Genomic DNA, 16066 nt, shown 5'->3' with positions numbered 1-16066 from the left:
ATAATTTACTAAGATACTATGATATTTTTATAAAATAGTATAATAAATTTTGGTGTAAAAATACGATTCTTGGATGAGTTGTGAATACAAATATACTTAGTAATGGTAAATTAAAAAACCCCTTCTTGAATGCTCCATATTTTTTTAAGTGTCCAAGTGGGTGTTGGTGAGCTGGGCTTGCTTCCAATTATATATTGCATGGCGCATGTGGTGCAATTAAAAACGAAACAAAACCCAAGAATAAACTGCAGCGAAAAAGGTCAAAGTTTTTGAGGTCAGGCAAAATGGCACGAGGAGTTTCCCTCATCCCAGAAGGCCTGCAATCAACGCACTTCCGCAGCTAGTTTTCCTCGGCTTTCCCCATTTCCAGCCTCCTTTCCCCAGCAGCCAGCCAGCAAAACCGAAATGTCAATGGGCCCCATTCCGATCCCGATCCTGCCCCCCATTTGTATCCATTTGGCTGCGAATATGCTGGTGCTGGTGCTGGTGCCTCCGATGCGAATGTGTTTGGCTGTTTGTGAAAGCAATTTCCGCTCGTGTCCGCAATTAAAAAGCAATATCATCTGGAGTCGACGTAAACACAGAATTGAATTGAATTTTTATGATGTGTTTGCTAAATGGTTGCATAAAAGCCAAATAACCCAGACAGGCTCAGGCTCAAAGTCAGATACGAATGCAGACTCAGATGCAGATACAGATTGAGATGCGGGTTTCAATGGAGATACAACGGATACATTTATCGTTACACTGCTATTCTGGCTACTGTAAATGCACTCAAAAGTCACAGGCGCCCAGCAAAAATTGTATCCGATTTTGTGTTTGCCCATAAATGTATATGTAGCAGAAGAAAGCCAAAATGAAAAATGAAAATAAAAACGATGGCGAAAGAAATTGAAATAAATGGAAATGAAATGGAAATGCATTTGCCGTGACGACGAGCGGGCGCGGGTGTGGGAAAATTTACCCCCCACCCCCTTCGGCTGCCTGGGTGGCCTGTTCCGTTTTAACTCTTTTGCTCGCTTTTGCTGCCAGGCTCTTCCCTTTTCAGATTTTTCCCTTTTTCCACCATTTCTGCCAGCGATGTCTGCGTGTGTCCTCGACCATGTGTTTCATTAGCGTATTTATGGAATTTTTATGCGCTTTGCGACATTTAAAATGTGTGAAAAATGCATGAAGGCTCAAAAACTCGATGGCTAAATGTATTTGCCAAATTAAATTCCACTCCAGGAGAAAGGGCGTTAATTTGATTGCAGGATGATGGCTAGAATTCCTATTAGACATAATTGGAGCTGAGTTTTCAGGTACAGTGAATAATCGAATTATGACACTTCGGTCTGGCGAGTATATGCTGTACGGTCTAAGCAACATTTTTAGGTATTAACTCATAAGCTAAAAATTATATAAAATACAATTGCTTAATAACGATATACCATTATTACCTATTACAAAAGCAATTATAGTTATATTTACTGTAGAATCAACTGAACTTGAGCAAATTGTGTTAACCCTTAGTCGGCAAACTTCGTCCGTGTTTCCCCAACTTGAATGCAAAATCGCTTGAACAATGAACCCGTTCAACCCTGTTAGCCCGCTCATTAAAAGCGCCTCAAACCTACGAATGGCGACAAAATAAAAGGTCTTGTCATATTTGCATAAATGTTCACTCAATAAAATGTCATAATTAAAAAGTATTTCCTCTGTTGTTGGCCCGTTGCACTTTCTGTTGCCGCTTTTTCTGCTGCCTTCAATGACCTTAATTGCTGGTGAACGTGTGGCAGCGATTCGAATGTGCCCCATGGACGAGACGCCGACTGTGGCACTGTCAAATGAATAAAATTAAGTGTAGCACCGACTCTGGACTACGGACTGCCGTGCAAGAGAGCAACATCAACTGCTGGCAGGATATGTTGTTGCACTAATTGAATGTGGCATGCTGCAGCAGCAGCAGCATTCGCAGCAGCAGTGGCACCGCACAGTTTGCATCTGTATCTGTATCTGTATCTGCTGCCAGTGGCGCACAAGTAGCTTCATTTTGCGTCACAATTCGCATTCGCAGTCGGTTTCAGATTCGGACTCGCATTTTAAGTGCAATGGTGCCACACACTCACTCGTACACAGGGATAACAATTGCTGCTGCTACGACTGTTGACATGGCAATGCAATAAAAGTTTGTGCCTCAGCTCAGCAATTTCAGTGGCAGCAACTGAGGTCTGGCAGTCGGCAGATGGCAATTGTTTCCCATTATTGCTTATGCTGATGATTAAGAGCGACTGAGCGCCAGCTTTCGTTGCCGGAGGAGCTTCCGATTCCGATTCCGATTCAGTTTCGGTCTCGGATTCATATTCAGATTCACATTCAGATTCAGATACACAGAGAGACCCCACCGACCGCACAAAAGCCATTCGCCCGGCGGCAGATTAAAATGTGTTAATGGTCCGCTGTCTCGGTCTCGTGCAGATGGAGTGCGGCGGACGGAATCACAAATTGCCATCAATTAAGTTCGCAAAATGCCAAATGAATCACCCAGAGAATTGTCTTTGGGACACTCGGTCTTCCAGCCATATTGTGCTGGCTTTTAGCTCAAGTATGCAAACAAATGGCGACCCGGGGCAGAAGATGTTGTATATTCATTTTTGAATTTTGAATGACATTTGAAATTAAGCTGTGGTATTGTATCAACAAATTAGTTACCTCCTTTTAATATTAATTTATCTTAGAAGAGTAAGTATATTTTAAAGTTACTGATTACTTTAGAGTTCAAGCTAAGATGTTAAATATCATTGAGATTTCTGAAAAACGTACTGTATCTGCTTGTCCCTGTGTTTTGGCCAATCTTTGTTGCTGGTGTTCGGCATTCTCTTGGCTGAATGCCTTTCTGATTGTCTGTGGTGGCGTTTGCTCTGTTTGCTTAACCGGCAAAAGCAACAGAAGACCAGGAAGACCAACCAGCCAATGGAAGTTCGCTTACGAGGAGCTGCTCATAAGCCTGTTTATGTGTCCGTCGGACTTCGTGTCCCCTTCATCCTACATCCCGGGTGTTCACTGTATGCGTTTATGCCTTGTCTGTGAGTCTGTCTATTCGAGGGAAGTGGCTGTACGTCTGTCTGTCTGCTGCGAGCTGCCTGTTTACAGGAAATTCCATCAAATTCCTGTCGGCTGGGTGCAGTGAAATGAATAATATAGTAGCACGGAATTAGGTTATTACACTGAAACAGGAGAAGCCGACTCGAGTAATTTCATTAGTTGCATTTTTAAGATGCACCCGAGGAATACCTACTTACTGCGGATATCCCAGCGGAAAGCTGCAGGTGAATATTATCATTTGGCATAAACTCAATTGGCGAGGCAGCTATTGCCATGGCACAAAGTCGTTGTTGCCAACTAGCAACTAGACACACAAATCGCTTGCTCGTATTTAGACAGCCGACTTGGATTGCCACTTGGACGGACGGGTTGGGATGGACTTAGCAAGGTAGTCCTAACTGGGGGCTACTGAGTGGGTGGGGGTTTTGCGATGAGAAACAAGGAATCCAGCCAGACTGCAGCCCACCCACGCTACTTACGTCGAAAAGTGCCTCCAACTGATGCTCAGTTTGCCATTCGTTCGGGCGGATGTTGCTGCTGTTTATGTTGCTGGTGTACTTACTTTATTTTCCAACAATTTGCTACACGAGCTCAGTGCGTGTGTGTGTGTGTGTATGTGTGTGAGTGCCATATGCCGCAGGGGCAGGGGTGTAAGCAGGGGCATCAGAGTGGCATAAGAGCCTTGGTAATGGCAGTCACAGACATCAGTTTCCTCCGCAGAAAACCCCCATCATTTTCCATGGGCAGCAAAAGCAGAAGCAGAAGCGGCAGCAAAAGTCAAGGTATTTTACTTGTGAATTGTTTGTAAGTGGAAAACTTTCTGCACACGTTTCCCCATAAATACAACAGAATAAAAACAAAATATGTAAAGCGCTTAACTCAATAGTGATGTTTAAATACTCTAGATGGCACTAAATGGGCATTACTTGAAAACAATAACATCTAAAGTAATAACCACCTTCTAAACAGACAAGAAAATTCAGAAATTTTCTATTTAACTGAGAATATATATTTTAAAGCAAAAGTTTTAAATATAAAGTTATATTTTAAATCAAAATAATAAGAGAATGCTATCAGTTAATTATGTTAAATAACATTGCTTATATTCAAACAGAAAAACACTAAAAAATGTTAATCCATATTATTATAGTTTTTACAATAATTTGTTAACATAATTCTTGCAATAGAGTATTTAAAGCTAGCCTTCTATAATTGTTAAAGTTTTTTAGCCCCACCGCGTTGCTGTAATTGTTTGTATGCAACTTTGCTGAGCGAGCGAAATCCCGACCATTTAATTTTTTTTTTGGGATATTTCCCGGGAACTGAACTCAGTGACAATAATTAATGCAAACTTAAGTGTGTGTATAATTAAGGAGAAACTGCAAGAAGTTGCCGCGACATTGAATTCGTGCCAGCAAGTAGATGAAACCAAATTAACTTGGCCATATTTGGAGGGTGATGTTGGGTGGTTGGGTGGTTGGGCGGTTGGAATGGAGTCACGTGAGGCAAAATCAATTACTCAACAATGCCCAGGTGATGGAGGGTGGCCATAGATCAAAGACGTGGCATAACAATGGAGCTCGGCGATAGCGGATGAGCATCAATCACATTTCGTGCGTTCAACTGCCGGCGGGTGGAATATCCAGGAAAGCCAGGAAACCGAGGCAACAACCCCAATAACTCGGGTCCATTTAGCATGGATGTGCAGAACGGGACAGAATGGGCGGAATGCGATGGAAAGAGTTTCGAATCGTCTGTCAAACAATGGAATTCGAACGCAAAACGCCATGCCACTCCGGTTGTCAGATTGTTGCAGCATTTGCTAAATGAATCAACCCTTGCAACCTGTCATAATTACGCTTTAAACGTTGATAACTCCTTTTGTGGCGCGACTTTTGTTTAATTTGATTTCTGTGTGTATTGCTTTCAAATGGACATCCCCGTCCCATGTAAATGCAACAATTAGACGGACAAAGCTAACCGAAAATCAATTCAATTCAATGCAATTCAATTAGAAGGCGCGCCATTGCGGGGGCACCACCACCAAAAACAACAACAACAGCAACAGCAACATTGTTGCATGTGGCCATTTGCAACGCAATCACAGAGCGACCAGAAAGCAAATGCAAAAGCTCAGCCTAAAAGCAGCCGCAAAAAGTTATGGCAGAAGGACTTGCCCCACACCGACCTACCCTCCCCCACCCCTCACCCCTTCTGTGCGGGAGGGGGTGCAATGGAGTCCTTGCACTGGGACAATTAAATTATGCGGTTATTATTGGAGATTTATTTTAATTTAATTCATTTAAAGCGGCTTTTAGGAGCGCCAAACTAGCAATATCACAGTAAATTTAGCCCTTGATTTAAACATGTTTTTAGTTAATTGTTATTACAATAAAGGCAAATGCAAATAAAACTGCAACTAATCCCTCCATTTTAAATTGAATAAATTAGGGATATAATGATCAAGGACATTTTGCAACATTTTTGTAGAGCAACACTTAAAGCTAAACAAAGCTAATACTAAAATAAACATTTTTGGATTGAAGTATTTAATAGTATATATATTTATATTTGAAAACAGGCATCTGATTTATTTTAAATATTGAATTGATATGAAATGTAACGCATATTGTTTTCAGTGCTTATGTTGCGGGCGTGGCACATAATAAAGCTGGCTGTCTGTTGCAATAATGGCCGTAAATTGCCGTCGCTTCAACTGCTTCTTCTTTTTGCTGCTGCTGCTGCTGCAGCTCTTGTTGCTGTTGTTCTTGTTGTGGTTGAGGGGGGTAGGGGTGATGTGGCCAATGCAATTGCATCTGCAACATTGCAACTGCAATTGCAACTGCTACTGCAACTGCAACTGACTGCAGCCTATTTGTATATGAATGCAAGTGTGTGTCTTTGTGCTGTGGCATGTGAAGCACATTTAGGAAATTAAATGCGTTTACCTTGGGTATATTCAACCCCCCTCCCCCCTTCCTCATCCCTGCGGCATTTCAGCCGCCCAACCGCCCACAATTTATAAGCCTTTTGGCTACATTTTGTGGCTTTGATTGCAATTATCTTTTGCATTTTGTATTTATTTGCTACACTTTGGGCAATTGTCCGCACTCGGCCTTTGTCTCTGGTTCTCTGGTTCCCTGGCTGCCACTGTTCATCTGTTCATTGTGGCCATTGTCAGTGGCCGTAGTCCACATGTGTGTGTGTGTGTGTGAGCAATTGTTGTTGGGGGGGCGCCCTATAAATCCTTTTGTTTTTGCCACAAGAACGACGACGAGGGAGAGGGGCGAGGCGGAGTGATGGGATCCATGGCGTATGTGGGGCTTCCAATTTGAAGTTTATTAATTGTCAATTTCATGAATTTTTCGGTAGCCTTCAGGCAATCGGCATCCGCCGGCAAACAAATCAAAATCAAAAACTTTGATTTGCATGTACATACGTTACGTGCTGAGGCAGTCTCTATTTAAACAATAAATGCTTTATTAATCTGATACCTGTAAGTGAAGTTCGGTAAAAAGTTTATTTATTAAGCGATTTGAAAATATGGAAAAAAGTTTGATAGCCCCTTTAATAGACAATTTAATTCACATCAAATATTCGGGTTTTATTGAGTGTTGCTTATATATTATGTGGTTTGTTTGTTAACAATTGTAGAATAAATTTGGAAAACAGTAACTTGAAAGCCAAATATGAAAATATAAGTTTGCTAAATCGTGTTGTTTATTGAACAGGATGGGAACTGTAAACAGTGAAGTGACGTTTTTTCTCTTTTTTTGAGCTTGGCGGAGCGGTAGATAACTATGGTGTAGTGTTTTTTAGTTTTGAGCAAGTTTTTAGAGGAAAGATAACTAGTTGGATGCATATCGGGTGGTTGGGGATATGGACGTTTACATGTATGTGTAGGATGGGATCCCAGTGAGCTTGCTCGATCTTCCGAGGTCCAAGAGAGGTTCTTCTGATTAACAATCTATGGGGGAACTATGGCGAATCAGAACTGACCCCAATGCCGTGGCAGACCCACACCATTCGGGTAGTTCTGACTGGTCATATTCTCGACCAGGTAATTTGCAAAGTACTCGCCTCGCTGATCCTCGCGAACGTGACGCATCGCCCTCGTGACACTGGCCATTAGGAGGCACATCTCCGGCTCCTGACTTTGGCACGGCGCAGTGGGCTTGGTCATAGTGTAGAAGCTCCGTTTCTTGCGCAGACGTGGTGGTCCATTTGGCCCTCCTTGCGCCGGAAAAACGCCCAACGGTGGCTCTTGAGGAGCGTCCAGGAGTATGTCCATCTGACGATTGACTCCCAGGCGCTGCTGCTGCTGCTGTCCATCCACCAATGTGTCCAAGTCATCGCCAGCATCTTCGTTCACCGCGTCGCCGACTCGATCGATTAGCTGCTCATCGTACAGATCGTGTGCGTGTAGTACGTCCATTCCAACTTACAAGAAAAAAAACCAACTAAAATGGAACAATAAATACGGCAGTGTAGGTAGTGCTTCTGCTATTCAATACGATGTTTTTTCTCTGTAGTTGTGTCGTTGTTTAGTAGTTGTAGTGTCTGAGTTTGAGTTAGAACTGAATTTAATATCATGGCATTGTGATTATGAGAAATGGAAACCTGACATAAAAATAAAAGGAATCTTTTCTAATAAATGATAAGAGGAAGATTTTTTTTTTCATTTCTATAATAGTAAGAAAGTCTAGAAGCCAACGTAAGTTAAGAGCAGTGATGTGAGCGGCAGCAAAGCGTTAACTTGCCACACATCGATTCCCATTTGGTCGAAAGTTTTTCGCCTGTTTTCCAGCCTCCTAGACTGGGGGCGATTAGATAGAATTGTGTGTATCCATTAGATGTAGTCATATCCATATCGAACGGCAAATGGGAAATCGCTGTCTGACATTTGCTCGCCTTGTTCCAAATCGGGTTCAGACCCCAATAGCCCCCAAGTGATTGGACACATTTAGCCCTATTTAACTCCCCATCCTCACGAACTAACAACCCCCCATCGACGCCCCATCGACGTCGTCATTACAAGCCATTTAACTCGACGTAATGCCTGGCATCAAGTGCTCCGGATTCAGAATCGAGAAATCGAAATCGGCAGCTGTTCGTGTGCCTGTAATGGGAGCACATTACAATCTGTAAATGAGCTCATTACGGCCAGCTCAATTAATAACTTTTCGTATTGCGTTTAAGCAATCGCATTTCGGAAATTGTTTGCCAGACAAATCGCTACGAGAGCGAAAAGTTTTTCCCGCCGGAGGAAATTATGAAGTGGAAGTGTAAGCGGAGTGGAATGAAGTGGAGTGGAGCAGCTGCATCCAACAAGTTAGCCATTACCATAATGTTGCCAAGGAGGATGTATCTGCAACATGTCGATTAGCGCATGCGCAGATGCTCCCTCTCGCTCTCACTGCGTTCCTACCTCTCTTTCTCTCTCTCTTTGGATCTGACCTCTCGCTTGTGGAACAATTTATTATGGCTTTGGGTCTATGACTGTGTGTAATCACATTGTTGCCATTTTCACTTCATTATTTTGCTTTAATACGGGCAAATTTTTGTTTTACTGCTGCACGGAGAGAAATCGGGGCAGAGTATTTTGTTTTTTCTTATTTTTGTTGGTAAATCTTTTGTTAGGTATTAATTAAGTAAAATAAAGTAAAATAAGTAAGTAAAGTAAAATAAATAAGAAAATACTAACAATAAATAAAGATATTTTTGTCTTCATTTGTAATATTACAAATAATAAAGTTAGTGCTTGTGCTTTTACTGCTTCAGTTGATTTTACGCATATCATTTTATGAAACTTACTAAGAACAGTAATAAAATTCCTCTAAGTGCAACTTGCATCCTTCGCCTTCTGTTTGCGTCAGTCCGTGCCTTCCTTCTCTGCTTACCTGTCCCCGTCTCTTTCGCCGAGACTCTTGACTCTCTGTCTCTCAGTTGGACTGTTACAGTTGGTTAAGTAACGAGGCCAGGATGAGCTTCCCTTCCAGTTATCAATGAAGAAATGAACATGTCCCTGCTGCTCCGTCGCTTCGGGCGACCTTGCCAGTGTGTGGGTGAGTGGGTGGGGTTGGGTGTTTCAGGGTGGTTGAGCTGGATTGGACTGGACTTGGATTGAAGTGGGTGGTGGATTGTGTCTGCCAGTGTGCGCTTCTGTGTGCAGCAGACAGTAATTATTATGCCATGTCCAGCGATAATTGATTCAATGAAATATCTCCAACACGAACATTGTGTCCATGAAAGCTCCTGGGCAAGGATATATCGCCATATATAGGGCCTGTTTGTGCGGCTTATTTAAAGCTCACACTAAATCGGATTTGTCAGCCAATAAACGAGTGTTTGTCCATGACCTCACACGATGAAAATGGTGTTGGAAAATACGCAAGTCCCAATTTTAATATCCTAACCAATTAGTTTAAAAATAAGAGTTTTAGTTTATTCTTATCATATAATTCGTACAATTACTTAATAATTGCTATCTCATGTAAATTGGTTGTAGACTGGTTAAACAATCTCTAATGCAAAATCATTGAACCCAATTAACATCTTAAATCTGTCAACTACATCCTGGGCCTCAGCTTCCATCCACATTAATCTGTCAGTTTGCATTTGCAGACAACTTCTAAGTACATAATCAACACCCTTGACAGATGTTGGATAACTAATGAGCTCTTTTAAGGTGTTTTAATTAGCCGATGCTGACGCCCGTAAACCAAATCCCCAAACAATGTGAAATCATAAAACAAATATTATGCTAATCAATCCATCAATATTTTAACACTACCCTTGGGGCATTTGGGTGACGTGCATCCAACTCCAGCTCCAGCTTCAGCAAACCAGCTGCCAGCTAATTAAATTGAATTATTATTGCATTTAATTATCGGCCATGCTCGGCATTCTATGGCCACATAAAATGTCAACTGCATTAGCATCATCATTATCGGCCAGGCAGGACAACACTTTCGGGCAAATTATCCCATGGAGCCCCAGTCCTCTTTGATCTCCGCCTGCATCGGCGTTGCGCTTGTTAAATTCAATACAGTCGAGCATAATTTTTATTTTTATTTTTATATCCATTTTTCCAAGAGGGGACGGACAGTCGGCGGATGAGGATGTGGATGTGGCTGTGCGTGCATTTGTCTCCTGCTCTTTTATATTTTCGTTTTTAATTACTTTTGCGCTATTTTTAAGCTGTCTGCGGACGGGCAACATTCGAAACCAGGTCCCAAGTAATGACAGAGCAGGGACAAAGTGGCAGGGAAACCAGTCCTCAGTCCTCAGTCAACTCAGTCCACTGCATCTTTACTAGGTGTTAATTTATTTTTAATTTTTATTATTTATCAGCGCTATGCGATCGCTGTGGCAGCCGTCCCCATCAAAGAGCACCACACAAAATGCTCAGACGTAAGTGGATCGCTCTGGCGCTTTTGGGCACAGTCATGGATTTCCTTCCATGTGCCAACTGCATCACTGGGAAAAACCATATGAGGTAAAGAAGTATGTTTACTTTTCTTAATATCAAACAAGCTGCCTTTATTTAACATCTTTTACTAGTAAATAAAGACAGTGTATTAGATAGATAGTTAGATTATTAGATAGATAGATAGTTTACTATCTATACTTAATATTATTAATATTCTTTTGATCTGTGAGAAGATTTTAACATGAGTATTCATATTCAAATACTTAATTACATAGCTGGCTTATTAATTCTGGAATTTTAAACTCCCTTAAAAATAAAAGAATAATCACGTTTTGATGTGTTGATTCCCGGAACACACTCATTCTAGTTTTCACTGGCGGCAAGTGGATAAAGAGATCGCTGTGGCTGCTCGAACACCCGGACAATCTCCATGCCGCCACCTCGGAGTATTCCATCATCATGGCGCTGACGTTTCTATTGCATGCCATGTGCCATTGCCACAAACCATCCACATTCCCATCGTCATCCGCAAGCCCGTGCGCAATCCCGATCCCAAGCCGAATCCCAATCCCAATCTCGTTTTCCATTCCCTCGACTGCACTGCACTCTCGCATGCAATTAATATCATTTTTATGTTTCTAATGACATTCGCTGCGCTGCATTTGGTGTGCGTTTAGCGAGGGACTGGGTGCCCCGAAAAGAAACGGAAACCATCATCGCTCAAAACGGCGTGTCGGGCACGAATCTTTCAAGTTGTAAAAACGCCATTAAATTGGCAGCGAAGTGCATGCCGCCAGCCAACTATGATGACGATGATGATCACTCAGAAGAGGAGCAGCACCCGGGTCTTGGTCATAAACAACTTGAATCTTCGAATGAATGGAGAGGTGCGTAGGGTGGCAGTGGAGTTGTTGCCCCATTAAAAGGGGTCCGACCCTGGCCACATTTAATTCACTTTATTGACTTTAATTAATTTGTATGTTTTTATTTCGATTTCGGACAAGAATTTCTCGTTCGCCCAACATTTCGCTCTTTTGTTGTAAATATCATAAATATTTCGATGCTGCTGCTGGCCGTCATAAAATGTTTTTGTGGAAAAGTAATAAAGCTAAAAGTGTATAAATAAGTGCTGTAGAAAGCGATGGTGGGTGTATTCCATGCTGTGGCTGCTACTGTTCCAGCCAACGATTGGAATCTTAATGGTCAATAAAAGCTAATTAAATGTTTTTAATACAGTCGTGTTATATCCAAAGGGGCAGCATGCCAAAGGGTTGAAGGCGGCTCGAATGGTAATGATCGATCAAAACACTCGAAACTGTTGCATAAATCAACACGCAGAGATTATCCGAAAGATACAAGATACCGCTGCGACTGTATGTGTGTGTGGGCGCCCAGCCAATTGCCGCACGCACACCACAAAGCTATTTTAATTGTCTGCAGTTCGGGGAGGCGGGGCAAGTCGGGGGTGCCACTCTGCATGCACATCCATAACACTGGGTTCGCCGTTGACGGCTGCCTAAAAGGCAAGGAGAAATTGCTACACGCCACCAAAATGCATAAAACAAGGTGGGATCGTCTAAAATTAAAAAAAAAAATATATATATATTTAAAAGCTTGCTAACGCAAACAAATTTGCAACTTGATATCGAAGATATCTCAAAGATATATGAAACTATTCTTCGCGAATGGTCAAATTTGTATTCAAAGTATGCCATTGTCTTTTTAAGAAAAAGAATTCTTAGTAATGTTTCCAATTAAATCTTTAGTGAAAAAGGATCACTTAATCACATAACTTGCATTGATTTTTGTTTCGAATTTTCTTTCAGTGTCGGCGCTTCCACCTGCCCCTCCCCCTTTTGCCCTTGTTCCCTTTGTACTGTGCTGCATTTTCGAACCGCCTGCATCTCTTCAGCATCGACATCCGAATCTGAATCCGAATCGACGACGTCGTTCTGCGTTGACTTCTTGGCTGCCGTTTGAGTGGTGCCTCTTCTGTCTGGTCTCCACTTGGGTTCCTTTGCCACTCCACTTCACTCCACTCCACTCGCTCTCCCCACGGATTTCCCTTGCCCCTTTGGCCTCCACTAGCTGCTGCCTGGCTCTTCGTCAAACACAACAAATCGTTTTCATTGCCGGGCAAAAGCATTTTCAAAATTGATGCGGTGTCTGCGTTTAGGTGGAAAATTGAATTTTCATTTTCATTTCGCTGTGGCCCCGTCGTCTGTCGTAATGCTTGATGCTGATGCTTGGGGTGTGTTAACTTAAATTTGATGAGCTCGAGGTATTTAAATAAATTGTTGCATGCGTTCTGTTTGACATTTTGTTATTTTCGCCGTTGATTGGTGGAGTTGGACGTCCCGGTGGAAAATGTCACCCGCAGTCTGCTGTTCGTTTTTCGGCTGCCTATAAGTATGTGGTTACATTTTCAAGCACCTGACTGGAAAATGAAAAGGGTGGAAAATGTAGATTCCAAACAGCGCAATTTCAGATGGTTACTTATTCCAAAATTAATTGTTCAGCGTTCCTATTCGATTTTATGTGCCTACAAAGTCAACTAAAACCAGCGTAATCAACGGGCATGAGTTAGTTCCAAGCTTTAAGGATTATTGGATTAGATAAATCTTAATCCAATTATAAGGCGTTTGGTAACCCAGACGGAGGAAGATGAATCTTGGCTAAATTATCCGAGTGCCAGACGAGAGAGCCCATCAGTCGCGATTCACAAGACTCAATCAAAAGGCCAGACATTCCTAATTGCGGACGGGCATGGGCGATGTGGGTGGGGCCTCTCATTAGGTTATCTGTGCCCATGGCTGGGGGGCAGTAAATAGAGTCATCAGCAGTCGATAAACGCTATCGGATCATCACATTTATATTGCTGCTGATTAATGAAAGGCAACGGCAACGGCAACGGCAAACGCGACTTTTAAAACGTCAACTGCCGTCGGCTGTCGTTCATTTAATTGCTGCTTCTCGGCGACAAAGCTGTAAAATAAGTCAAAGAGATGGGAATAAGGGAAGTGGCTGGAGCATCAGGAGCAGCTGGCCGCATCCTCATCTTTCATCCAGCTATTTCTTTTAGCTCATGTTGCATGCTGCGGATGCGAATGTTGCTGCTGTTGCTGCTGCTGCTGCCGCTGCTGTTGCTGCTGCTGCTGCCGCTGCTGTTGCTGCTGCTGCTCCTGTTCCTACCGCCTCATTGTCTCCTTTCGCACTGGCTGTCGGCACTTAAACGACTGGCTGCAACATTCTTTGCTGACAACGCAGTAATTAAAATTCAATTGCAATTAAAAGTGCGCACGCAAAACGGGCAACGACAAACAAAATGAAGGCCAGGGAGGTGGCGAAGATGCTGCAGCGGCTAAAGGCGCTAGGAATGAAAGTAAGATCGAGTAACTCGAATTCAAGTAGGAGAGACGAACAGTTGGTACCCTGTACTCACTATTGGTAGCCTGCTTTTATCGTTTAAATTAAAAGTACGTAAGCAAATATGATTTGAGATACATCTTTAAGTTCGTTGTTGTTAAATTTGATACATTAAAGCGTTCTAGAGGCCAGCTTCTACACTGACATAACAATTTTACTATAGTCATATTGAAATATATTATAATCATAAAGTCTGAGAAATATTATAACATTTCTTTTGTAAGTTATAAATTAATGTATTTAAATTATTTTCCAGTTTTATAACAAAGAAATTAAAATAAATAGATCAAGGTCTGATATGCCCAAGAACTCCACGATTGCTGGGCATGGAAATTTGTCGCAACGCCAACTTTTTGCCCCTTGGAGCTCGCAGTCGCCGAAGACAATTGTCGATTGCCTCCACTGGTGGCCTGGATTGCCTGCCCTGTCATCGTCTTTGGCCGCATCCTCCGACCACGTCCTCGTGCTCGATTCCACTCCACTCCACTGCATCTTCATCTCCATCTCCATCTCTCCAGACTGCCGTATCCAGTTTCGCGATTCGCGTTTAGCTTTTTTCCGCGGGCGCATTCTTGCGTAGGCGTTTGACGTGCCGCTGATTAGCCGGCAGTTCTCAGCATTTGCCATTCGAGGGGGGGTGGGGAAGGGGCATGGAGATGGGAATGGGAATGGGGATCAGAATCGCAGTGGCAGCTCCATATGCGGACACTCGAGACTCGGGCCCCAAACACTTTTAGGGCGAATTAGCGAGCGAAACAACAAACATTTGCTGAGCAGGTCTGGGAATCAAACGCGTCAGTACATCAAGTGGCTTGCCATTTCGCGTTTTAATTGCTGCTGCTTCTGTTGCCTTTTCCTTAACTTATTTATTTATTTTTTTTTTATTTGAATTTTTCAGTATTTGTCTCTGTGGCAAGAAATGTTCGTGGAAAACGATAGGAATTTTGTATTTGTTCTTGCGCTGGCAATTGCATGTGAAGACTAAAAGGCGCAAATGAATGCAAATATAATTTGTAATTAATTAAGGCAAAATATATGACTGGGCGCAAGTGCATAAATGCACTTTGGAGTTCTCGAGAACTGCGCTCTGTTTCGAGTGTCAGCGGAATTAAATGCCAAAATTACAGGGAAATTGCAAGCAATTATATGAACTCGGTTTTATGCTAAAAATCAATTGGTAGAATGTCATTTTGTATTTATTTATCGCAAATTGTAATTGCAATATGTTAAATATTTCACAAAGAATTCGCAACAGCATGGAATTGCAAATCAGTTCATGGCAAAAATGTCGCCAGTACGCAACGCAGCCTGCCGCTGCTATTTATGATAATTGTTTTTCGGTTCATTAATTTATTGCGGGCACTGTTTGGCATGCGATCAACACAGAACTGAACTCCTCCTTGCGAAGAGGCGGCCAGGGCAGATAATTAATTACAGGCTGCGTTTAAATACAATTTCTGCTTTATTATTTGCCCGTTTTAATATGCCTCGTGCACTGGGAAAAACACTTTAATTTTTGGACTTTATTCGGCAAATATACATAGGATTCAAACTATAATATTATTTATAAGTATATATAAATTTATTTAGGCTTCGAAAAATAAATAAATAATATTTCTATGATTATTAAATTAATTTATTTGTGTGAAAAATATTTTTTTATAATATCAAATTTATACGTTCAACCTTCAAAGGAATTTAAAACAAGACTTTGGTGCTCAAGATTTTGTATTGCTATTTTAGTTAGCCTTGTTGGTGAATTCAGCTTGCATCGGTGCCCCCCTTTTCTCTCACTGCATTCAGTTCATGATCTGGGCTATAGTCCCGCATAATTGTCACGCCGCATTTGTGAAATAATTCTTAAATAATTTCATCAATTACGTCGCCCAGCTGCACAGTGTCGGTCGCTTTGGCTGCCTTTGCTGTTTCAACGATTTTATACATTTTTTTTCTGCTGCTCCTGCTGCCTTCGTTGCCATTTCAATTATGTTGATATTTATTTTCATATTTAATTTAACACGGTACGCGGCCAAAGGAGCGATAGAGAAGGATAGAAGGCGCGGAAAATGCAGAAAGAAACGGCGGCAGCATTTGGAAAATCCATTTTACAGTAAAAACCGCATG

General features: G+C 42.0%; 2 protein-coding genes across 2 annotated transcripts; one reads left to right on the top strand and one right to left on the bottom strand.

Moving 5' to 3' along the window:
* The first annotated feature begins 68 nt into the window (after positions 1–68).
* LOC117145391 lies at positions 69–11193 on the top strand. The gene is made up of 3 exons (XM_033311027.1): positions 69–105; positions 10438–10582; positions 10884–11193. Exons 2-3 carry the CDS (start codon positions 10488–10490, stop codon positions 11191–11193), a joined length of 405 nt encoding a protein of 134 aa, XP_033166918.1. The 5' UTR covers positions 69–105; positions 10438–10487.
* Positions 6674–7667, bottom strand: LOC117143626 (male-specific protein scotti). The gene has a single exon (XM_033308400.1). It carries the CDS (start codon positions 7517–7519, stop codon positions 7073–7075), a length of 447 nt encoding a protein of 148 aa, XP_033164291.1. The 5' UTR covers positions 7520–7667; the 3' UTR covers positions 6674–7072.
* Positions 11194–16066: the final 4873 nt, after the last annotated feature.

The sequence above is a fragment of the Drosophila mauritiana genome, chromosome 3R (genome assembly GCF_004382145.1).
Source record: "Drosophila mauritiana strain mau12 chromosome 3R, ASM438214v1, whole genome shotgun sequence".
NCBI lineage: Eukaryota > Metazoa > Arthropoda > Insecta > Diptera > Drosophilidae > Drosophila > Drosophila mauritiana.
This window is presented reverse-complemented; position numbering and strand designations above follow the sequence as displayed.